The 25722-nt window shown below is 35.9% G+C and overlaps 1 protein-coding gene across 4 annotated transcripts in view; it reads left to right on the forward strand.

The window, feature by feature from the left end:
• The window catches only part of UGGT2 (UDP-glucose glycoprotein glucosyltransferase 2), a 184460-nt gene that overhangs the window by 80741 nt on the left and 77997 nt on the right, over nucleotides 1-25722 (forward strand). For all 4 annotated transcript variants that reach the window (XM_046664577.1, XM_046664578.1, XM_046664579.1 and 1 more), the window contains 5 exons: nucleotides 5442-5573; nucleotides 14417-14581; nucleotides 15147-15270; nucleotides 15366-15464; nucleotides 17593-17687. In XM_046664577.1, coding sequence (XP_046520533.1) covers nucleotides 5442-5573; nucleotides 14417-14581; nucleotides 15147-15270; nucleotides 15366-15464; nucleotides 17593-17687 — 615 coding nt within the window. The remainder of the gene's footprint in view (nucleotides 1-5441; nucleotides 5574-14416; nucleotides 14582-15146; nucleotides 15271-15365; nucleotides 15465-17592; nucleotides 17688-25722) is intronic.

Consider the following 25722-nt stretch of genomic DNA (forward strand, 5'->3'; position numbering starts at 1 on the left):
AGTGGAGACAGTAAATGAAATGTAAACATATGGGTAGATATGGAAGGCTGTATGAATGTATTTTCCTCGTCTCTTCTGTAAATTGCACAAGATTGAATAAAACATAAATTCTGGTTTATGCAGATGTAATGATACATGTGACAATAATTGTACAAAGGAGCAGAGGATAAAACGGATCTATTTTGGAATTTAAATTCCATGTTTTGTCAATATTAAGTTAAGATTAATAGGAAGCAGATTGTGGTAAGTTCTGATGAATATTTTAATTCCTAGAGTAACTACAAAGAAACTGAGTTATAAAAAGCTTAAAAATCAAAGGAGGAATTGAAATGGTGCACTAAGAAATGTCTGTTAGGCACAAAGAAAGCAGAAAAGGAAGAAGCAATGATCAAAAAACACATGTGATATGTAGAAAACAAATAGCAAAGTGGCATAAGTTAATCCAACCATATTAGTAATTATATTAAGTATAAGTAAATTAAATTTAAGCATACTAGAAGAATGGATATAAAAAGATGGAAAATTATACACAAAACAAATATTCAACAATATAGAAGAAATAGATAAATCCTAGAAGCATATGATCTGCCAAAACGGAATCATGAAGAAATAGAAACTGTGAACAGACCAATTACTAGTAAGGAGATTGAATTGGTAAGCAGAAACCTCCCAACAAACAAAAGTCTAGGACCAGATGGCATCACTCGTGACGTCTACCAAACATTTAAAGAAGAATTAATACCAGTTCTTCTCAAACTCTTACAAAAAACAGAAAGGGAGAGAACACTTCCAAACTTATGTTATAAGGCCAGCGTTACCCTGCTGCCAAAGCCGGACAAGGACACTATAAGAAATGAAAATTACAGGCCAGTATCCCTATCAACATAGATGCAAAAATCTTCAACAAAATACCATCAAACTGAATTCAACAGTACCTTTAAAGGATCATTAATGATCAAGTGAAAATATTTTCAAACCACGTATCCAATAAGGGGTTAATATCCAAAATATGCAAGGAATTCATACAACTCAATAGCAAAAAACAAAACAGATAACTCAATTAAAAAATGGGCAAAGGGCCTGAATAGACTTTTTTCCAAAGAAGATATTACAGATGGCCAACAGGTACTCAACAGGATGCTCAACATGATTAATCATCAGGGAAATGTAAACCAAAACCACAGTGAGATATCACCTCACACCTGTTAGGGTGTCTGTTATCAAACAGACAAGAGATAAATGCCGGCAAGGATGTAGACAAAAGGGAACCCTTGTACACTGTTGGTGGGTAAAGCCACTATGGAAAACAGTCTGAAGGTTCCTCAAGAAATTAAAAATAGGACTACCGTATGAACCAGCAATCACAATTCTGGGTGTGTATCCAAAGGAAACGAAATCAGTATCTTGAGATATCTATACTCCCATAATCATTACAGCAGCATTCATAATAACCAAGGTATGAAAACAACCCAAGTGTCCATTGGTGGATGAATGGATAAAGAAAATAATATATATACATTAATAATACATATACAATGGAATATTATTCAGCCTTAAAAAAGAAGGAAATACTGCCATTTGTGATAACATAGATGAACCTGGAGAGCATTTTGCCAAGTAAAATATATCAGGCAGAGAAAGATAAATACTATATAATATTGCTTATATGTGGAATCTAAAAAAGCTGAACTCATGGAAACAGAATAGAAAAGTGGTTGTCAGAGGCTGGGAGAGGGGGGAAAATGAAGAGATGTTCGTCAAAGGATATACATTTCCAGTTGTAAGAGGAGTAAGTTCTGGGAATCTAATGTACAGCGAGATGATATGGTTGATAATCCTGTATTGTATGGTTGAAATTTGCTAGAGAGTAGAATTTAAGTGTTCTTTCCAAAAAAAGAAAAAAAAGATAAATAGATGATGGATGTGTTAATTAACTTGATAGTGGGAATCCTTTCATGGTGTATATGTTTATCAAATCATCATGTTGTAGAGTGTAAATATATTACTATTTTATTTGTCAGTTATACCTCAATAAAGCTGAAAAAATACAATAGAAAAATAAGTGAAATTTGTATGGAAGAATAAAACCCAAAATTGCTGAAAATCTCTTGAGGAAGAATAAAGTGATGGGACTCACCATACCAGATAATAAGGTGTATAAAGTTATACTAAGACAGCACAGTGGTGGTTCAAAGGAAAGATGTGTATAGGCCAAAGGAACACGTGGGGCCTCTAAAACTGAGGAATTCAAAAGTGGCGTTACAGTAAGTGGGAATGGACTTTAAGCAGCTGGTGGCTTGACAATTGATTCTGCCAGTGCAAACAGATAAGACCTCACGCTTTATATAAAAATCATTTCAGTTAGCTTAAAAGCTTAGTGTGAAAAACAAAGCATTGAAACTTTTAGAAGAAATTAAGACCCCAAGGGAAGTAAGGGTTTCCTCAGTAAGACTTAAAAAGCCATGAGTCTGAAGGAAAATACTGATAAATTTAGCTGTATTACAAATGAAAACAAATGTTTGCAAATGTTCAAATGTTTACAGATGAAAAGTGAGGAGATAAAAGTTCCAAGCAAGAAATCCGTAAAAGATCTGTATTCCATGATGTAAAGACTTCCTACAAATCAAAAAGAAAAATACAACCCAAGAGAAGAAATACATAAAAGAATTCTTTTTAAATACAAGAGGATACATTAGTGATAAACAAAAATTTTTGAAATTATTGAGGTAGATAAATATTTATTACAATTAATGATAAATAAGATCATTATCTCAGAAATCAGAAAAATGCCAATAAAGACTACCCTGAGATATTATTTTATAGCCTGTAATTTGGCACTAATTAAGAAGGCTGGCAATATCTTATGTTACTGAGAATGTAGAGCAATGTTACACTGCCTTTAGGAATACGAATTGGCACAACCACATTGAAAAACAATCTGGTTACATCCAGATTTGGAGTAAAATTTGCATATTCCCTAGACGCACTCACACCCTAAGAGAAAATCTTGTACCTGTGCCATAGGAGACTATTCTTAGCATCCATAATAGCAACAAACTGGATACCTACCTATCTCTCTATCTATATCAGTGGTAAAACATGGGTAAAATTCAGTCTATTCATAAAATGGAACATGATATATAAGAGCATGGCTGTATTTGAAGCAGAATGAAGTTATGGAAGGCTAATATATTGCCATACAATACACTTCTTAAAGGTCACAAGCAAACAAAGCTAAATGTAGTGCATGGGGAACATTCAGGTAAAACTCTAGAATTTAAAAGGTAAGGGAATGTACACAAACAGGATGATGCTTGCATCTGGGAGCAGAAGGAGATGAGATAGGGAGAGAAGTTGTGCTTCACCAGTACCAGTGATATTCCAGTTCCTGTGTTATGTGGTTTGCTCATGGGGACTATTCATTTTATTATTTATTCCTTATAACATGTATGTTACATACATGCACTTTTTTCTTACCAAGTAGCATAACTGTTTTTAAAATTTAAAAATGTATTAAAAAATGGAGTCATTATATATCTAAGTAGCTTATGGAAGAGATTCTGGCTTCCTTAGGTACCTTAGGAAAGTCTAATATTTTAAAAGGACTAATTAGTAAAATGCCTAATCTCAATGACTTTTCATATGTAACTTTTGCTTTATTCAAAATCTCATTTTTTTTAATATAGTAATGTTTTAGTTATGTTTCTTTTGGCTACAAGTAATAGCATACCTCCGTTAAAGGTGGTTTTAAACAAAAAGGAAGTTAGTAATCTCAGAAAACAAGAATTTGAGAGGTAGGCAGGCAAGGCTGGGGTTGGATCAGCAGATCAGCAGCATTGTTAAGGATAGAGGCTCTTTTCATCCCTCCACTCTGCCATCTTCCACATTGGCAGCATGGGTGCAAAAAGGCTGCCACATTCTAGACAACACATTTGGACTTCATGATGTCTGGTGGGAGCCTTCCATCTTGCTTCCAAGTTCATCTTCAGAATCGTAGGTCTGCTTGAGTGGAGTCCATTTGAGTTGAAGTCAGGTGGTCTGAGTTTCAGTGGTGTTTCAGGCTTCAGTGCCCACCAGCAGCCTGACTTTGAACAAGGCATACATTGCCTCATTTTCTAGGTGAACTTGGGCAAGTACTTTTTAACAACTTGGATTCTTTGAATGAGAAGAAACAAGCTGATGTTCCTCTTTCATACAACTGCAGCTGTACTCCTCCTCCATTTCCACCTTGTGCTTTAATCATTCGTCTATAACTCTGCTTCTCCATTAACTGTACGTTCCTCGTGGGCTCTGGGGGCATCTCGGTGAGAGGAGGGACCTCCCTGGAGACTGAGACACTGGTGGGGGCCATTGCTCTGACCTGGTCCAGGCGTGCAGACCTAAAATCTCATTTTTGTAATCCCTATTTATGTTTTATAGAATACTGAACTTTTCACTTTGTTTCTTTTTTAGTTAGATCATAGTATGTCCTGCTTTGATTTGAGAAGAAAACTTGCCCCTATGTTGAGAATCTCATAAAACTAAACTCTGTGGCCTAACTGCAGATCTGTGCCTCTTCTTGAAGGAATAGGTTACAAAGTTTACAGTGATAAAAGGAAAGCAAAGAAGAATGCTAATTCCTTACCATGAGGAATAATGTGGGGATTCTGTCAGCCATAGTATGAGGATTATCTCTGGCAATAATGACTTAAGTGAATTGGAACTAAAAATACTATTCTTAGTTGATATATCAAAATACTACCTAATGGTATTTATGCTTACTAGTTGTTCCTTCTGCTTGGAAAGTTCTTTCCCCACAATGTCTTAATGCTAGCTCAGTGTTCATATTTATATCTTGACTAGGCCACTACTCAGAGATGCCTTCTCTCTTGACTCTCGGTGCAAAACTGTCCTTTTTCCCCATGCCTAGAACATGCTTGGGTCATAGTAGAGGATGTATGATGAAGGGAGAAATGAAGCAGTAAAGGAGTAACAGCTTACAGTATGCAAGTGTGTTTAAAACATTTGAGACGGGGGCAAGAGTGGAGGAACAGAGAAAACTAGTCAAGATATTTACTGAAGAGCAATCAGAAATGAAAATAAAGCATTTCTGAAATCAGTCATTTAAAATGTCTTACACATATTTTTTTAAATAAAGGTAACCGTTATTAAGAATCACAGTGTCTAGTTTGATCAAAATAGAGTATAACATAAATTTATTAGGATTTTGAAAGCTATAGAATATTCACAAGACCATTTTTATTAGAAGATGATATATTGTATGGTTAAAATGATTTATTTGTATGTGTGTGGGGGGAGGTGTGTGTATATATATATATATAATATGCTTAGAACTTAGAAAATATGTTCTTTATTTTATAAATCTATCTGCATGCTAAGGGAAAGAAAGAAAACTAATTTCTATAAGATGGAAGTTAATTGTAATATCTTTGTTTCCGCAGATGTACCAAAAAGTGAAGAATCAAAATATACTCACTGTAGACGATGTGAAGAGTGTTCTCCAAAATCAATTTCCTCAAGCTAATATTTTGGATATTTTAGGGATTCATTCTAAATATGATGGCGACAGAAAGGTAAGTTGGAATGCAAATTTTCAAAAACATGATCAAAGAAACTTTGATTACAGTCTCATGAATAAATTATCTGAATATAAATAACTCTTGATTTGGATTTTAGTCTCTCAGAAGGGAAATTTTAGACCTTTGAATGACACAAGTTGGACACAGTATTTAAGTTGCCACTATTTAATTTTTGAAAAATATGAAAAAAAAAAAGGTAATTCTCAGGATTGACGGGATAGAAAACTTGAATGTAAAATCTTAAACAATGTAATTTGTGCTTTTTGAGGAAGAAATGGAAAGTTGGCTTTTTAGTTAAATGCTAGGACAAGAACCAAACTTAGGAAAATGTGGCATCATTGGGGTTGAATTTCTAGTGCTTATATGGATATCAAGAGTTGTTTAAAAAGTAGGTCTGATCCTGTCACTGTTACATGCAGTATCCCTCCATAGTAAAAGTAAAGTTCAGAATCATTAGCATCGTAAAGGTCCTACTGAATTTGGCCCCTATTTAATTCTTTAGTCTCATCTTTCACTACTCTCTTCCTTGCTCTTTCTGTTGCAGCCATATTGGCACTATTTCAGGCTCTTGAATGGGTGACCTCCTGATCAGAGGAACTGCACATACTTGTTCTCGATGTTTGTCGAGACTCCCTCCCTTTTCTTCCTAGCTTGTGCTTACTTATCTTTAGCTCTTGGCTTTAATGTTACTTTGGGGGAAAAGTATCACTTGTGGGAAAAACTTGTGGGAAGCATTTTCTAACCCTCTATATGAGATTAAGTTGCCCAAGCTAACTTAGATGCTAAAATAGTACAATATAGTCCTGTGTAATACTAATTATACTTAGTTGTTCAGTACCTGCCTTCTCACTAGACTGCATCCTCCATGAAAGCAGGAATAGTATTTGTCTTGTGGGATGTTGTAGGCCTATAGCTCTGTGAGTGGAACACGTGTAATCAGTAAATAGCTGTTGAATGAGGAGGCAAGGCTGAGAGTGAGGGTTGGTGTGGTGTAGGAATGGAACTTCAGGAGAGCAATGAAGTTTTAGAAATTGCTGCTCTGGGGACCAGGAAAGGGAGTAGAGTAAAAACATATAAAAGAATTGCCTTGGTGCTGAAATTTCTGCTGAAATTGCCTACCATAAATTTACAGGAGTGTCAATCTTTTCAGTTTCAAAGACAGTCCAAAATGCCCACCCATATGAGTGAAGGAAGGTAACTAGATAAAATATCTTAAGGTTGAATTTCATAGGACAGGTAAAGCATTAGCATAAGAGGCCCAAAGAATAGCCCATCAGCGAGATCTGTGGAGTGCAGGCTGTGTTGAAACGGAATCAAAGCCAGGAAGCCAAAGGTCTGGTGGTCTTTATGCGATTGAAAAGCCAGTGTGGTAGAAATTATGGATTTTTGTTGTTGTTGTTACTTATAGAAGAATGGTTTTCAAATGGTTGCTTTTGAAGTGAGAAAGGGTTTCACTGATTTTTTTTCAAAGATTGGCCCTGAGCTAGTATCTGTTGCCAATCTTCCTTTTTGTTTTCTTCTTCTCCCCAAAGCCCCCCAGTACATGGTTGTATATTCTAGTTGTAGGTCCTTCTGGTTGTGCTATTGTGGGACGCCGCCCCAGCATGGTGTGACAAGCGGTGCTAGGTCTGCACCCAAGATGCGAACCAGCAAAACCCCAGGCCACCAAAGTGGACAATGTAAAGTTAACCACTGAGCCACGGGGCCAGCCCCTGATTCTTTTCCATTACTATATTTTCATATAATTAAAAAACAAAACTAAAAAGCAGCCAAGATGAGCTTCCTTTTAAGGCCAGGTTGCACGGAGGCATCTCTTTTAATAAAGTTATTTATGGCACTAAGAAAATTTAGAAAGAATATTATTGTTTTATAAGTACTTTTCAGGCATTCTGAATTATGGGGAGAAGGAACAAAAATTTCCTATAAGGATTATGTAAGCTCATGGAATAGAAAAACAATGAGTTTTTGTATATTAGGGGTCCTATTTGCAGAGGTTGAAAGCAGAATGTTGCACCATTTGTGTTTTAATATTTGCCAGTAGCGAGTGTTAATTATAGGAGTCCTGGAAGTAATTCATTACTTACACGTTACATGTTATGTTTTTCTTTTTCTTTCTTTTCTTCTTTTTCTTTCTTTCTTTTTTTTTGTTTTATAGAAGTGGGTCTTTTCTCTGCTTGCTACTAAGTAATAGAACACAGTTTCTCTTGAGACCTTACCTTCCTTAGGCACTGGCACTTCTGCAAATATCATCTCTCTTAAGTGTGACTGATAGATAGATGCGTAATGATGATACTAAGAATCACTTCCCATTCAAGAGTAAAAATTTTTTTCTGGTTGATTTGCCTGTTTCTTTTTTATTAATCTGAAACCACTTATTTGATTTTTCACTGAGTTGTATATGCTTTATTTCTTGAAAAACCTCTTCTGATTCAAATTAATTATACCATTTAAAGCCTTTAATAATGCCTGTGTACCTGAGGATATTAAGTGCATCTAAATAACATACGTTCCTAAGAATAGCTAGATAGGAAATATTCAAGGTATTTATTTAATTTCAATATATTTATTAAACAGTTTGAAATATTGTTCATAATACAACATATATAGAAAGAAATGGATTCATTTATTCATGTCTGTTCTAGGTAAATGCAGCAGCAATATATGCTGTAATACAAATGGATTAAAGTTGAGATAATATTATATGGCCAAAATGTACTACATATTATCTGTTGCTGTAAAATATCACTTGAGTAGCACTGTGTTATCCTTAATAGCACTATATTATCCTTAAGTAATGATATTCACAACTCAATATTACTGTTTCCTCTTAACTGCCCTTTTTGTACATACTGTATGTGGATGTAAGTTTCATTTCCAGCTGGGCTATAAGTACTTCAAAAAAAGGAATCTTGTCTTATTCTTTATTCCTCAAGTTGTACAGTGCTCGCTTTAACTTTTAGATATTAATTTGCTGAGTTTCTGTTATAGCCATTGAGGATTGAGCTCTCTTCCACCTCCCTCCCTTCACTTAGTCTCCCCCAGTCCAGTGGTATTACTTAAAATATTTAAAAACTGTTGTGTTTTCGAGAGCAACCAATCAGAACGTTTCAGATCAGGTCTTAGAGCTGGAGTAGAGTCTTGGAGGCCCTCGTGCTGAGGCAATTACTAACCCTGTAGTGGCTGAATCATGTTGACATGGAGGGTCTGGGAAAGAGGTCCACTGGTTCTCATGGGGGAAGTCACCATCCCAAGACAGCAGTTATTTACCAGCTGGTACAGAAGTATTTCAATACATAGAGAATCGGTAAGGCCTGTCCAGTGCAAACCAGCTAATTATCAGATCTGTTTTTAACACATTTTGATTAAGTGAATATTTAGTGTGTGTGACTTTTTAAAGATTCCTTGCTAGTAAGTCATGTACTATGATTGTCCTTCCATTTGTTAACAACTTTTTTTCCCTCTGAGGAAGACTCACCCTGAGTATCTGTTGCCAATCTTCCTCTTCTTTTACTTGATGAAGATTAGCCCTGAGCTAACATCTGTGCCAGTCTTCCTCTATTTTGTATGTGGATTGCCACCACAGCCTGGCTTGACAAGTGGGGTAGGTCTGCACCCAGGATCCAAACCCACAAACCTGGGCCGCCTAAGCGGAGTGCATGGAACTTTAAGCACTGGGCCATGGGGCCAGCCCCTTAACAACTTTATTAGCTTTGAGAATTACTCCATTTTTTTACCCATGTGTGTAGTTTTCTACATACTGCAAATGTATCCAAATAGTCAAGAGATTGGTCAAAGAACCCATCTAGAATGTTCCTTACAGATAGTCATAGCATGAACAAACCAGCACCATCCCTTGCACACACCAGCCCCAAGAATGCCTTTCTGCAGCTGTGCCTGCCCTTTCTCTAAACTGAGCTGGTTGGCTCCAGACCTGAAGCATAGCTGTCATTTCTGGATTTCCCTTTGCTGTTCTCCTTCGTAGGATCTCTGCTTTATCTCTGGTTTTGTGAACACTGTGCCGCTCCTCTTGTTGATTTATTTCTGATTTTATTTCTCTCCCAAGCAAATATGCATGAGAGGAAAATTATTTGAACTTTTTGTATTTAAAATTTTAATTTTATTATTTTTTTAAATTTTATTATTTTGGGGGGTGGGGGGGGGGGTGAGGGGAAGATTAACCCTGAACTAACATCCACCACCAATACTCCTCTTTTTGCTGAGAAAGATTGGTCCTGAGCTAACATCTGTGCCCATCTTCCTCCATTTTATATGTTGGATGCCTGCCACAGCATGGTTTATAACCAGTGCATAGGTCCATACCTGGGATCCAAACCAGTGAACCCCAGGCTGCTGAAGCAGAGCATGTGAACTTAACCACTATGCCACTGCACTGGCCCCTAAAAATCTTATTTTATATTTGCGTGTTATTGATAGTTGGACTGGGTGGTCATTTTCCTTCCAGATTTTGAATATTTTCTTCTGCTGTCTCCTGGCTTTTAATAATGAATGATACCATTCTGATTTTGATTCCTTTTTCTTTCCACTTGATTGATTGATTTTTCCTGTTTGAAAGCTTTTAGGATCTTTTTATCCTTGGTGTTTGGAATTTTCGTGCTGTTATACCTTTGTCTTGATCCTCTTTCATTCAATGTATTGATGACCTTCTTCTAATGGAGATTCCTGTCCATCAATTCTTGGAATTCCTTTGTTATTTCTCTCATACTTTTGTTTCCTTTATTTTATGTTCTTTCTGAATCTTCTGAGTTGAATCTTTACTTTTTCTTTTTTTATTCCTTTGTCTTGTGTGATTTTTTTAAATTTTCTGGACATCTTTCCTGTTTTCTGTTCCTTTTTTGTATCATCCAGTTTTTCTCTCATGGACACAATATCTTTTTTTATGTAAGAGTATTAATTTTTTGATATTTTGTTCTGCTGCCTGCATTATCTCTGCTTTCTATAGCTTCCTTTTTTCCTATTAATTTTAGTTTTTCTTTTTTGTGTTCAAAGAATTTGTCAAATGTCTCATGATGTCTGATTATCTTTCAGATGTAAGAATGAAATTCTAAGAAGCAGATTACAATAAATGGCTTTTGTTGGTTGGTGGGCCTCACTCAAGGGGCTGAGCTGATTTTTTTTTCAGTTAAAGGAACAACAAATGTCTTTTCTAATACTGACAGTCTGTTGCAGCATTCGATTTCTTCAAATGAGAATTCTTTATTTTCATCTTAGAAGGAATATATGTGGCAAATGAGAGGATGTAGAGGCAGGAAGTGAGGATAGGTCTAGAAACAGTTAGCAAGTTAAGCAGTGAAATGAATTTTTTTTGGTGTTACCATTTTAAGATATCTGCAGTAATTTTCTTTTGAAATTATGAAAAATGCTACGGAATTTTGTAGACTGAAAGTGCCATGCACTCCTTGGAAATACTAAATTCTATTTTTTTAGTATGTGAGTACAATCTTCTGTTTTCTCCCTTTTTACTCCTTTCTCCCCCTAAGACTGTCCTGTAATGATGATATCTTCAGTCTCTTAATTTCTCCATTTTTCCCAAGTCTACTTAATCTCCAGTTTAAACTGGACTCTGTTATTTGACAATCCCTCAGTTGTGCTTGGTCTTCTCTCCTCTCTATTCCTCCCAAAAGTTATTCTAAATGTTCATTAGCCTATAAGCCCCTTTTTCTACCTTCCTCTTCATGCCTAGAAAATCATTCTGACTCCTGCATCACAAAAAAAAATAAATGCATTTAGATCTTTATTCCTTAAACTCATATTTCTCTCTCCATTCAAACTTTGTACTTTCAACCAATATTTTTTGAGTACTTATAATGTTCTAGGCACAAGAGGTAAAAGAATAGAGTACAAGAAAGATCTCTTGAAAACTAAAAATAAAATAAAAATTTAATGGAACAGAGAGAAAAAAAAGACAAAGAAATGAAAAATAAGAATAAAAGGTAAAAAATTAGAGATTCAATCCATAAAATTCAGAAGGAACAGAGACAGAAAGGAGAGAAAAGCATCAGAGAAATATCACAAAGAAGTTCCCAAAATTGATGGACATGAGTCTTCACTGGATGGGACCCAGCAAATGCCCAACACACAGAATGAAAGAGGAGTGCCCTGGGGGCTGGGGATAAGGAAGACTTCTCTGAAGCACTGAGTCCTGAAGTAGGAGGAAGAGTTGGATTAAAGAAAACAAGGAAGTGATAGGAGATTAAGATTTTAGAGAAAAATGTTAGGAGGTCCTGAGTTGCAAAGGAATTAAGAGAAGTTGGTGTTGCTGCCCTATAGATAGCAAGCATGTGTTGTATTTGTGTTGTGGAGGGAAGTTCCTAGATGAAGCTGGAAAAATAAGCAAGGGGCCTGATTACACAGGGTCTTGTGAACAATATTTAATTTGAATTCAGAAGAGTAGAAGACCTTGGCAACAGTGAAAAACCTGAAAAGATATTAAGGAGTAAAGTGACAGTGACGTGAATTTTTTTTCAAAGAGCATTCTCTGTTGTTGAGAATGGATTTTTGGAGGGTAAAAGTATGTGGTGAGATGAATTGGGAAACATATAGGTGAGAGGTGGGTTAGGAGGCTTTTGGAAGAAGTAGAGGCAGAGAAAAAGGGACACAATCGAGTTATTTAGGAAGTACAATCCAAGACCTACTCCTGGATTGGATAGAGTAGAAGAGAGATGAGAAGTTGTCAAGGTCGACTCCCAGGGTTCAGTTGAGCTGGGAGGGTTGTGGTGCCATTGCCAAGACGGAAAGCAGTGGAGGAGAAACAGTCGGAAGTAAGATCAGAAGTTTAGTTTTTCACAAATTGAATTTGAGGTGCCTGTGAGATTTCCAGAGGACATGTGAAATAACTGAGTAGATATTGGTGTCTATAGCTCAGAAGAGAGGTTTGGGCGAAAAGTATAAAATTCAGTGTCATTGGCTTATTCGTGGTAATTAAAGCTTTTAGAATGGACAGGTTGCCTAATTGGAAATTATAGAGTAAATCAGAAGAGGGCCTGTATTTCGAGCAGGGACATCTTTCTAGAGGTCCAGACCTATGTATTCAACTGCCTAGTGGATTGCCCATAAGAATCTTACATCAAAAGGATCTAAAACCAAGCCCATCATCTTCCTTGTTACCCCAAACCTTTTTTTCTTTTTTATGTCCTATCCTAGGGGATAGCATCATCATTCTCCCAGGCCACCTATGCTAGAAGCATTATAGTCATCCTAAATGACTTCTTTTCTCTCATACTCTCCCAAACAGTAGATCATCAAGTTCTGTCTCTTCCATCAGCTAAATAATTCAGAAACTGCCTCATTCTCTCCTTGCGTGTTACCACTGATTTTCGTCTCTTGCTTTTTCTTTCCCACCCTGTTGCAATAGCCCTGACCCACGGTCCCCAGTGCATGCTCTCCCCACCTTGTCCTGCGCATTGTTGCCCCGTATTCTTTTTTAAATAAGCAAATCTGATCATGTTATCTGTCGTGAACCCTCTTCCTAGAGAATTGACCATGCCCCTCCTTGGTATCCTGGATACTATATCCACACTTGTTTTTAATATATCCATCTCTCCCTCTGTTAAACTATAAGTTTCCTTCGGATAGACTTTGCATACCATTTATATGCATTCATAAGTCTAATACACAGTAAGCTCCCAACAAATGCAGAGATAATATAGTCCAGTGGTTAGGAGTTCAGACTCTTGGTCAGATCTAAGTTCAAATTCTGTTTCCAAAATGTAGTAGCTATGTGGCACTGGAAGTGACTTCATCTCTCTCTATCTGCTTCATCGTCTGTAAAATGATTGTGTAATAGTAGTACTTAGCTTCATGGAGTGATTGTGAAAATAATGCCTGTAATAATTATTATAATGATACATGGTATTGAATAGCAAATGAATTAATTGTTTAGTGACACTTTATCGTTCACAAGATAAGATCCAGGTGTTGAGGACCTTCATGATCTGGCCTCTGTCTATCCCCTCTGACCCCATGCCTGACAGCGCTCTCCTATATATAACTCTCCCCACTGTAAACACAGCAAATCATCTGCCATTGCCTAAATATGCCATATTCTCTCTTCCCCTCCATTTCTTGCTGTGCTGTCCCTTTTCACTTGAAATGTCTTTCTCCACTTTATTTCCCTAGCAAATTTTTACTCATCCTTTTGGTTTCACTCCCTAACAGAAGCCTTCTCTGATCCCTTCCTCTCCGCACTCAAGCTTGGTTAGGTGATTCTTTTTTGGGCTCCCATAGAACCTTGTACCTGCCTGTTTTGTTTGTATATATGTGAACCCCTTGAGGGCAGATTTTCAGCTCTGTATTCACAGAGTCTAGCCTAATGTTAGTGGCATGAATTCAATAAATATTGATTAACCTAATACAGGGATGAGTGAATCTGATGCAGGTAAATACGTTTTTTTTTTTTAAAGTAAATGTCACCCTCTATATCAAGGGTCAGCAAACTATAGCCCATGCGCCAAATCCAGGCCTCCCACTGCCTTTTTTGGTAAGTAGAGTTTTTTGGGGACATGGCCATTTTCATCCATCCATGTGTTGTGTATCACTGCTTTTGCACTATAACATCACAAGTCAGTTGTTGTGAAAGAGACCAAATGGTTCAGAAAGCCTAAAATATGTACTATCTGGCCCTTTACAGAAATGTTTACTGACTTTTGCTCTGTCTAGGTACATTACTTTCCTTTAAATAATGTTTGGAAAGGACAGATAAAATTAGAAAAAGTAAAATTTGGAATATAAAAATGTGGTGGTGTCCCTTTCTTTTTCTTCTTTCTTTCTTTTTCAGAGAGCTATATTCTGTTTAACTCTCAGTTGTTTTAATTGTATAGGCAGGAGCAAGCTTTTATAAGATGACTGGCCCAGGTCCTTTGCCTCAGGCTCTTTATAATGGTGAATCCTTTAACCGTGAAGAGCTGAATATTAAAGAACTGGAAAAGGCTGTTCTTCAGAGAATGGTGGATGCAACTGTATATTTACAAAGGGAAGTTTTTATGGTAGGTAAGCGTTTATGAGAAAATATATGATGAATGATATTTATATATAATTTTTTGTATTAAAAAATACAAAAGTGGGGCTGGCCCCGTGGTGGAGCGGTTAAGTTCACATGCTTGGCTTCAGCCACGTGGCGTTTGCAGGTTCAGATCTCAGGTGCAGACCTGGCACCACTGGTCAAGCCATGCTGTGGCGGCATCCCATGTAGAATAGAGGAAGATTGGCACAGATGTTAGCTCAGGGCCAATCTTCCTCACACACTCACAAAAAAATACAAAAGTAATAGCAAAAGTTAATTTTGTAAAAATTTCCATCCTGATCATTTAGTAGTGATTTTAAAAGTAATACTTAATTAAATTTATCTGTGCGTAATTACAGCTAAAAATTGCTTAGTTGGAAAGAAAATTCAAAGTTTTATGGGAAAATTTATTATAAGAATCCTAAATTGCATATTATTTATTGATTTATTTTAGGTTACATAGTCTTCAAATGTATTCTTTGCATAACTTTAAAACGTATGCATATAAATTACCTATGTTTACCTAAGTGATATTTTTGTTATTTTAGGGCACATTAAATGATTGGACAAATGCAATTGACTTCCTTATGGATAAAAAGAACATTGTACCCCGTATAAATCCTTTGATTTTGCACACCAAAATGCAGTACCTTAATTTAATAGCTACATCAGGTAAAATAATCCTTCCATATACTTTTCTACAAATGCTTATTGAGTTGTGAATGTTTTTTAATTCATTATTTAACATTTAATGTTAAAATTTTCAGTAACTGCTGATGTTGAAGATTTCTCTACTTTCTCTTTCTTGGATTCACAAGATAAGAGTGCTGTAATTGCAAAGAACATGTATTATTTAACCCGAGAAGGTAATTAAGCATCTTTTATTTTCCTGAATTTATTCCTAAAGTAGCAAAAACTTGTGATTTTAGTAAGGTGCTTGCATAATACATTTTGCATGTTGATCTTTGACTAGAGGCCTGGTTTTCAATTTGAGAGTTTGTGATTTGTTACGATGTAAGGATTATGCTGAGAAAATGATACCTCCTTTCCTAGCTAATACTGTACTCAGAGGGATTAATCTTGGTGTTTTGCCTTTTTTTAAAGCAAGCTATTCCATTTTTCACTTTTTTAAGAAAGTGGTAAAATCCTTTCAAGACTATGTAAACTGATATCTTATAAGGCCTGAATAAAAGTATAATTCCAGATCAGAGGAGAACAGTTGTGCACTCTGATTAATAAACAACAGTGGGATGTTTTGCTTAGGTTAGGGGTCACAGCCAAAGGAGGGGAGACCAAGAGAGGAACATATTTGGAAATAAGGATTTAGCCAGACAGGGAGTCTGCGGTGGGGCCACAGATTTGTTAGGTACCATGAACTATTCAGATAGATGAAGACAGTTAAAGTTCAGTTTGTGTTGGTTTTGCTTTGTTTTGTGTGACCTGCTTGGCTCGAGAGAGAAAAAGGAGAGCCAATACATGAGAGAGAAAATAAGGCTGATTTTCATCTCAGTATAAAGCAGTAGCTTTCTAACAATGAGAGGGATGTAAAGATGGAATGAGCTATGCAGTAAGGCACAAATTTTTATGCATGAGAGAGATTTAAGCAGAGGCCACACAACCAGTTTTCGAGAATGCTGTAGAATGAATCCAAGTTTGGATCAGATGACCCCAAATTAGTGTATAACAGACTCATGATTTTATATCCATAAAAAGAAATCCAACAAATAGTAAAATAAAATGCAGTTCCATGTTATGGCAGGCTAAGGTCCTGAATGTGTCAAGCGAAGGGAAAAGGAGACAGAGAAATAAGGAATAAAAATAGGAGAAACATATTTGTCAGGTTCTGGATTGTATTTTGAAAATTGCCTCTGGGCATCGGAATGTTAGCCTATCATTAATGCCCTTTCGTTAAATCTCTTGCAATTTAAAAGAATACTTTATTAACTGAGAAACAACTAATTTCCTCCTATTTGCATTTATGTACATGTGTAAAGAAATAATAGAGTTGTGAGAAATTTACTTTGCACTTTTGAAATATTTCTCAGTTTAGTTGCTGTGATGGTAAAAGTGCTGGCTTTAAGAAGGCATCAGAATTCTTTACCTTTCTTTTTTGAAAAGAATGTGCTGCTGCCTTACTCTTTTTTTCCTGTCTTATTCTTAAGTTGTTTCTGAAGGTTGCAAGTGGAATCAATGTTACCCTTCTTTTTGTTACAATTTTGTGAAGTTAGATATTACTCAGTAGCTTCACATCTATTCAAGAGTATGTTTGGGAATAGCACATTTTTTACAGTCGTTTTAAGTGGGTCATGTGATTTAAAGGACTAGTTTTTCTATAGGTTTTAATGATAGCCAGACAAGTATTGTTTCAGGTGTTATGTGCTGAGGCTGGATGAAATTAAACCCACTTAACTGTGACTTCAGAATTAAAAATTGTTTCTTGCTGTGACTTCCAAGTTTTCAAATTTTTCTGAAAAAAAAAGAATTACATAGGTTTTGATGGCTTGAGATGATGTGAATCAGACCAAGTTAATGATAGCCAGACATTTTTAAATAAATGAAACATACGCTAATAAAATGTTACTGTTTTCAATATCTACTAATAAGCTTTATTATATCTGGTTTTATATATATGTGGGGTATAAATATCAATTTTTTTTACAAGTGTAGGTAGAAGGCAGTTTTGTTTGACAACACTGGAACTGTGATAAGCATAATACAATTTTTGTCGACTGGTTTAGGTATCCACAGATATGTTCCCTAGGGGCTGTTTCTTCTGGGTAACTGAGTTTGTATAAAGCTTATGTAATGAATTACTCTTTTAGCGTTTTTATATGTACATGAGTGTGTGTATATAATTTTTAGCAATATTTGCTTATTTTGGGAAGGATTAACTGTAATACTTATTTTTTATGTATTTCGTTAACTGGAAATGTCGCCTGCTTTTTGTTGGACCTTAAAAAGAATTAGTTTGACTAAACTATTTGAAACTTTCAGATTATGATGTAATTTCTTCAGTTACTCTCTGGATTATTGCTGATTTTGACAAACCATCTGGGAGAAAACTGCTTTTTAATGCATTAAAGCACATAGTAAGTATTTACATATTCTTACTACAAAAATTTTTGTTGTTAATTTCAAGAAAGCAATGTGAAAAACATGCATTAAATCTTTGCCCTCACCCGCGTTAACAGGTTAAGTACTTTAAGTTGGTCAGAACAGGGTGCTGAGGAGACAAAGACAGGAATTCAAATTCAGTCTCCATGTAAAACAGGTAACTTTGCCCAGGAAAAAAAAACCTATGTTTCTTCTATGATTTGTGACCTATAGATTCTATTCTAGCCCTTTCTGTTGGACATATACATATCTAATAGTGTGTACAAACTGAATGGTTGTATCTCCCCAAAATTCGTATGTTCAAATCTAATCCCCAATGTGATGGTATTTGGAGGTGGGACCCTTAGGAGGTAATTAGATCATGAGTGTGAAGTCCTCATGAATGGGTGTAGTGCCCTTATAAGATGTCAGAGAACTGGCTTAGTCTCTTTCTGTCCTGTGAGAATACAAGAAGTCGGCAGTCTGCAACCCAGAAGAGGGTGCTCAGCGGAACCTGAGCATGCTGACATTCTAGCCTCCATAACTGTGAGAAATAAATTTCTGTTGTTTATTAGCTACCCAGTCAGTGGTTACTCTGTTGTAGCAGCCCGGAGTGACTAAGGCATAGTGCTTATAAATAGGCTGTTAAAACAGAGTGACTGGTTCTAGATCCCACCACTACCTCAGTGACCCCAGATCTACTTTTTACCAACAACAGGTTGTAATAGCCAATTTTCATCATATTATTAGGCAGCACTTTCTTTTCTTTGATTATTGAAGAAAAATTAAATAAATTTGTCTTACTGACGAGTATTTTAAGCTTTAAGTAAACCTTAATTTTCTTATTTGATAATTACAAACCAGTATACTTCAATAGAATATATTTCTGTGTTTATTTAAAAGTACTCTTTTATAACCTTCTGTACTTCTAAAGGAACATAAAAGTCTGTCTAGATAAAAATACCTAAGAAACATAAACCAAAATATTTTATGAAATTGTTTTTTATTAGCTAAGTATAAATTTATTGCTTTGTAACAGATTACCCCATACATTAATGGCATAAAATAATAAACATTTATTTTCTCGTAGTTTCTGGAGTTTAAGAACTCAGGAGTGACTTAGCTGAGTGGTTGTGGCTTAGGATTTCTCATGAGGATGCAATCAGGATTTTGGCTGCAGTCATCTGAAGGCTTGACTGTTGCTGGAGAATAAGCTTCTAAGATGGCTTATTTGCATGGCTGTTGGCAGGAGGCCCCAGTTTTTCACCGGCTGGTAGCAGAATGCTTCATTCCATTGCCACGTAGACCTCGTTTTAGTGTTGCTTAAGTATCCTCACAACATGACAGCTGGCTTTCCCCAGAATGAGTGATAAAGAGAGAGACAGAAGCCACAATGTCTTTTATGATCTAGTCTCAGAAGTCACACACAATACTTCCACAATATCCTGTTTGTTACATGGACCACTTCCATGCAGTATGAGGAGGAACTATACAAAAGCCTCAGTACCAAGAGGTGGGGATCATTGGGGACCATCTTGGAGGCTTGCCACCACATTAAGAATAATTAATATGTTTTAAACAAAACATAACATCTGCTAGAAGAATTTTCATTTAATATTAGACAATCTCAGAACACATTGTGGCTTTTCACAGTGGGCTACAGACCAGCACATTTCAAAAATGGTTGTTTGGGATCTATGGAGCAACCATCACTTCTGCCTTCTCTTTCTTCTTAAGAATCTCTGGTAGCATGTTCTTTGAGAAGCTCATGCACTGCCTTTCCCCAGTAGTTGCAGTGTATATGGGTCTCCCATTATGCATATGCTGGTAAATTTAGTGGTGTCCCACAGTTCTCTGAGGATCTGTTCATTTTTTTTTTACATTCTGTTTTTCAGATTCTATGATCATTATTGATTTATTTTTAAATTCAATGACTGTTTCTTCTGCCAACTCAAATCTAGTGAACCCCTCTGGTGAATTTTTCATTTCAGCTATTATGCTCTTCAACACCAGAATTTCCATTTGGTTCTTTTTGTAATTTCTGTCTCTTTGTTATTATCATCTGTGTAATAAATTATTATTATCAAACCTTCCTTTAATTCTTTAGACATGGTTTCCTTTAGTTCTTTGAACATATTTCTATGTCTGCTAAGTTCAACACCTAAGGCCCCTCAAAGACAGCTTCTAATGCCTGTTGTTTTTTTTTCTTTATTTGAATCACACTCCCCTCATATTCCATCGTATGTCTCATAATATTTTATTGAAAAGCAAACATTTTAGATAATACATTGTGGTACATTTGGGTACTGATACGCCTTCGTCCCCAGGGCTACTTGTTGTTTGTTTGCTTCATCGTTTATTTGTTTAGTGATGTGACTGAACTAATTCTATAGTCTGTTTCCCTCTCAATATATATCTCTGGTGTTCCTGCTCAGATTTTTTATCCTTATTTTTATCTTTTATCTTGGTTTCCTAGGGACTGCCTCTGGATCAGCAGAAGCCACTTACTGCTCAAAGGTTGTGCTTAAGTCCTCAGAGCCAGTTAGATTTTCACCTTTTACTGTTGGATGTGTATTTGACTTAGAGACTACTTTTGCAGTTCAGGGATTTTATGACTTGGCCCCAAATTCATGCATCTTGGAATGTTGGAATTTCCCTTTGTAATTACTCCTGAGAAGATTCAACCTTTGGCTTCACACAGTCTTCCACACTGCCCAGGATGGGTTTAATTTTGTTTTTAAACCTTACTTCCTAGAACTTCCTCCTGGGTCAGAGCTGATTTTTATTCAGCAGTGTTTATTCAGGGAATGCTTTCAAGGTGATTCATGTCCATTCTGATTTTCCCAAGTGGGGCTAGTTAGCATATGTGCAGTTTTACAGACCCTCAGGGACGAGTGTGATACCAGGACAGCTCTTCCTGTCTATCTCTCTAATTCTCTCTGTTAAATTTCTGGCTACTTTGCCATTTTTCATAATATATTTTTCCTGGAGAACCATATAAAAACAGGCCCCAGGTGGGATTTCACCCACAGGCTATAATTTGCTGACTCCTGATCTAGTTCTTTAATTGAATTATCTATGATATCATTCTTATTTTTATTCTTTCCAGTGTTATGTTTTGAGCCTCTTTTATTTTTATTTCATTTCAGCCAACTTGTTTTTAATTTCTTTGTTTATCTCACTTGGGCCTCTCCTTATGGCTCCCTGGGTCTGTTTTTTGGAGGCCATATTTTCTTTTAATTGCTACATAAAATTCAAAAGACTAATGTAATGAGCACTTACACACCTAACACCTAGATTCTATGATTCTTAATATCTTGCTATATTTGTTTTATATAATTATCTGTTCAAGGGGGTGGAGGGATAGGAATAGTCTAGATCATTTTAAAGTAAGTTGTAGAAATCAGCAATCAATTCTTACTTAGGACTTCAACATGCATTTCCCAAGAATAAGGATATTCTTTTACATAACTGCAATACAATTATCACAGTATGAGGACTAAGTCTATGTTAGATTGTTCCCAAAAGATGTGTTTTCTTTTTTCAAACCAGGATGCAAACAAGTTTCCCACAATGCATTTCATTGTTACATTTCATTAGTTTCTTTTATGGTAGAACAGCCCCATCCACATTTTTTTGTATTGACTTTTTAGAAACCAAGCTAGTTGCTTTGTAGAAAAATCCCACATTCTGAATTTCACTGATTGTTTCCTTATAGTATTTTTGACTTGTTCTTCTAGTTCTTATGTTTCCTCTATTCTATAAGTTATGTCTAAAGTTTAATTAGATTCAGCTTAAACATGTTCTGGCAAGAAGACTTCATCGTATTGTATGTGTTGAGCCTTTCCTTACGGCCTTCTTGTTGTTGAAGCACATGACTGTCAGGTTGTCTTACTGTACAACAAGAAGCATATAAATATCAGGGTTGTCTTACTACACATTTAAAGGGTGCAGTGTTGATAGCCAAATCTCTACTTTGTAAATGTGTTTCTTCCTTTTTCAAATAGGAATTAATCTACCAAGGAATATTTTGACACCATGTGAATATTGTGTTGCCCACAATCTTTCACTTAATGCTTTTATGATCTATTGATAATGCTTGCTTGAATCAGTTATTTTATTTTTGATAGCAAAAGAGAGATTATTCTTCATTGATTAGCTGGTAGTCTTCTGAAATAAGAGATTTTTCCCTTATCAACAGAGGATGACATGAAATAAAATTCTTCCTAAGAATCCAGAGGAAATTATTTATTCTTTATGTTTAGTTACTAGTTTTCAGAGAAGGGAGATGGTGTAGTAGTCCCCTCTTGATGGCAAATACTGATTTTTTTCTTTTATTTTCAAGTATCATTTTGCTCATGGATTTTTTTTTTCAGTGTCTTCTGTCATTTACATACATGGTTCTTTTAGATGCTGACAATGCCCCACTATGGCTAGTGAACCCTGTCAAGCTGACTGTTATGTTCTTTTTCTGAGCACTTTCTTGCTTTCTGATAAATGTCCTTTTTTGACCTTGTATTCTCGCTGTCTTAGATCTATAATCTGCCATTTGTTCAAAGAATTCTTACTTCTTTTTGTGGGAAATGGTAGTTAGAAAACCAGATCTGAGTGCTAAGAGTGTTCGTTGTTATTAGAATGCTGGTAGTTGGCCAGAGGGCCCGCACATATGACAGAAAAGCAGCAGCTGTGAGCAAGCAAGCCAGGGGTCACGACAGCTCTTGACCCCCACCCAGTGGCAGCAGGTAGAAGCTGCGACCAAATACTATCATTACATGGAGGCACATATCCATGCCATCAAACAGTATGAAAAAATGTATTAGAACTTCAGACCTGAAGGAAAATGACAAGCACCCAGAAATCAGTCCTGAAGGCACAGAAATTTGTAATCTAAATGACAGAGAATGCAAAATAGCTATCATAAAAATATTCAATGAGTCACAAGAAAGTACAGATAGACAGATGAAATCAGGAACTTCTTCACAAAAGAGATTGAAACTATAAAGAAAAACCAATCAGAAATATTGGAGATGAAAAATACAAAGGATGAGATAAAGATAATTCTTGACTCCCTGAACAACAGAGCTGATATTATGAAGGAAATAATCAGCAGTCTAGAGGACAGAAATATAGAAATGCTTCAGATGAAGGAGGAGAGAGAACTAAGACTAAAAAGAAATGAAGACATTCTCCAAGAAATATCCTACTCAATTAGGAAATGCAACATAAGGATTGTAGACATTCCAGAGGGAGAAGAAAAGGAGAATGGACAGAAAGCTTGTTCGAAGAAATAATAGCTGAGAACGTCCCAAACCTGGGGCAGGAGCTAGAAATACAAGTGAAAGAAGCTAATATATCCTAATGAAAAAGACCTTCTCCAAGGCATAGGCTAGTAAAGCTGGCAAAAGTCAATGAAAAAGAAAAAAACACTAAGGGCAGCAAGGCAGAAGAAAATAACTATCAGGCTTTCAGTGGATTTCTCAGCAGAATGATATACTCAAAATTCTGAAAGACAAAAGCTTTCAGCCAAGAATAATCTATCCAGCAAAAATATCCTTTCAGATGTGATGGATAAATAAAAACTTTGCCAGATAAACAAAAGCTAAGGGAGTTCATCACCACAAGACACCCCCTACAAGAAATGCTCAGGAAGGGGGCTTATGAAGCCTTGAACAAGGAGATAGACAAAATCAGAAAATTACAGGTCTCTATCAGAACATGTTAGCAATTATAACATCAAAGATAAAGAGAAGGAAAACCAAAAATAAATATAAGCTCGTTATTTTAACCACAAACTCACAGTACAAATTGGAATAAGTTGTGACAATAACTTAGAAGGGGAAGAGGACAGAGATAGAATTGGCTTAGTCTAAGGAACTAAGAGGCTATCAGAAAATGGGCTCTCTCATCTATGAGATTTTTTATACAAACCTCACGGTAACCACTAAACAAATAATCAGAACAGAGACACAAGTGATAAATAAAAATAAAACTAAGAAAACCATCATAGAGAACTACCAAACTGAATTAGTAGTCTAAAATACATGGGACAAGAAACAAGGGAAATGCAGAAGAACCGGAAAATGAGCAATTAAATGGCAGCATTAAGCCCTCATACATCAATAATCACTCTAAATGTAAATGGACTGAATTCTCCAATCAAAAGACACAGAGTGGCGAGATGGATTAAAAAACAAGACCCAACAATATGCTGCCTCCAGGAAACACATCTCAGCTCTAAAGACAAACACAGGCTCAGAGCGAAGGGATAGAAGATGATACTCCAAGCTAATGGCAAACAAAAGAGACCAGGTGTTGCCATACTTATATCAGACAAAGTAGACTTCAAGGCAAAACAGGTAATGAGAGACAAAGAGGGGCAGTATATAATGATCAAAGGGACACTCCACCAAGAAAGCATAACACATAAATACCTATGCACTCAACACAGGAGCACCAAACTACATAAAGCAGCTACTAATAAACCTAAAAGAAGATATTAACAACAACACAATAATAGTAGAGGACCTTAACACCCCAGTTATATCAATGGATAGGTCATCCAGACAGAAAGTCAACAAGGAAATAATGGATTTTAATGAAAAACTAGACCAGATGAACTTAATAGATATATAGAGGACACACCATCCAAAAACAACAGAATGCACATTCTTCTCAAGTGTACATGGAAAATTCTTAAGGATAGACCATATTTTGGGAAATAGGGGAAGCCTCAATAAGTTTAAGAAGATTGAGTCATATTGAGTACCTTTTCTGACCATAATGCTATGAAACTGGAAATCAACTACAGGAGAAAAGCTGGAAAGTGACAAACATGTCACTAAGAGACTAAATAACATGCTACTGAATAACCAGTGAATCACTGAGGAAATTAAAGAAGAACTCAAAAAATATTTGGAAATAAATGAGAATGAAAATACTCCATACCAATTCATATTGGATGCAGCAAAAGCATTCCTAAGAGGGAAATTCATAGCAATACAGGCCCACCTTAACAAACAAGAAGAATCTCAAATAAGCAATCTTAAGCTACACCTAGCAGAATTAGAAAAAGAAGAACAAAGCCCAAAGTCAGCAGAAGGAGGGAAATAATAAAAATTAAAGCAGAAATAAATGAAATTGAAATCAAAAAGAAGAACAGTAGAAAGGATAAATGAAACTAAGAGCTGATTGTTTGAGAAGATAAACAAAATTTACAACCCCCTAGCCAGACTCACTAAGAAAAAAAGAGAGAAGGCCCAAATAAAAAATTGGAAGTGAAAGAGGAGAAATTACAGTGGATACCACAAAAATACAAAGGATTATAAAAGAATACTATGAAAAACTATATGTCAACAAATTGGATAATCTACAAGAAATGGATAAATTCTTACACTCTTACACCCTCCCAAAACTGAACCAAGAAATAGAGAGTCTGAATAGACCAATCACAAGTAAAGAGATTGAAACAGTAATCAAATCCTCCCCAAAAATAAAAGTCCAGGACCAGACGGCTTCTCTGGAGAATTCTACCAAACATTCAAAGAAGATTTGATACCTATCCTTCTCAAATTTCCAAAAAATTGAGGAAGGCAGAACACTTCCTAACACACTCTATGAAGCCAACATCATCCTGATTCCAAAGCCAGACAAAGACAACACGAAGGGAAATTACAGACCAATATTGCTGATGAACATAGATGCAAAAATCCTCAACAAAATATTGGCAAACCAAATATAAGCAATACATTAAAAAGCTCATACGCCATGGTCAAGTGGGATTCAAACTAGGGACACAAGGATGGTTCAACATCTGCACATCAATAAATGTGATACACCACATTAACAAAATGAGGAATAAGAACCACATGATCATCTCAATAAATGCAGAGAAAGCATTTGACAGGATCCAACATCCATTTATGATGAAAACTCTCAATAAAGTAAGTATAGAAGGAAAGTTCCTCAATGTAATAAAGGCCATATATGACAAACCTACAGCCAACACATACTCAATGGGGAAAAACTAAAAGC

This window comes from Equus quagga, chromosome 6 (assembly GCF_021613505.1).
Source record: "Equus quagga isolate Etosha38 chromosome 6, UCLA_HA_Equagga_1.0, whole genome shotgun sequence".
Taxonomy (NCBI): Eukaryota; Metazoa; Chordata; class Mammalia; order Perissodactyla; family Equidae; genus Equus; species Equus quagga.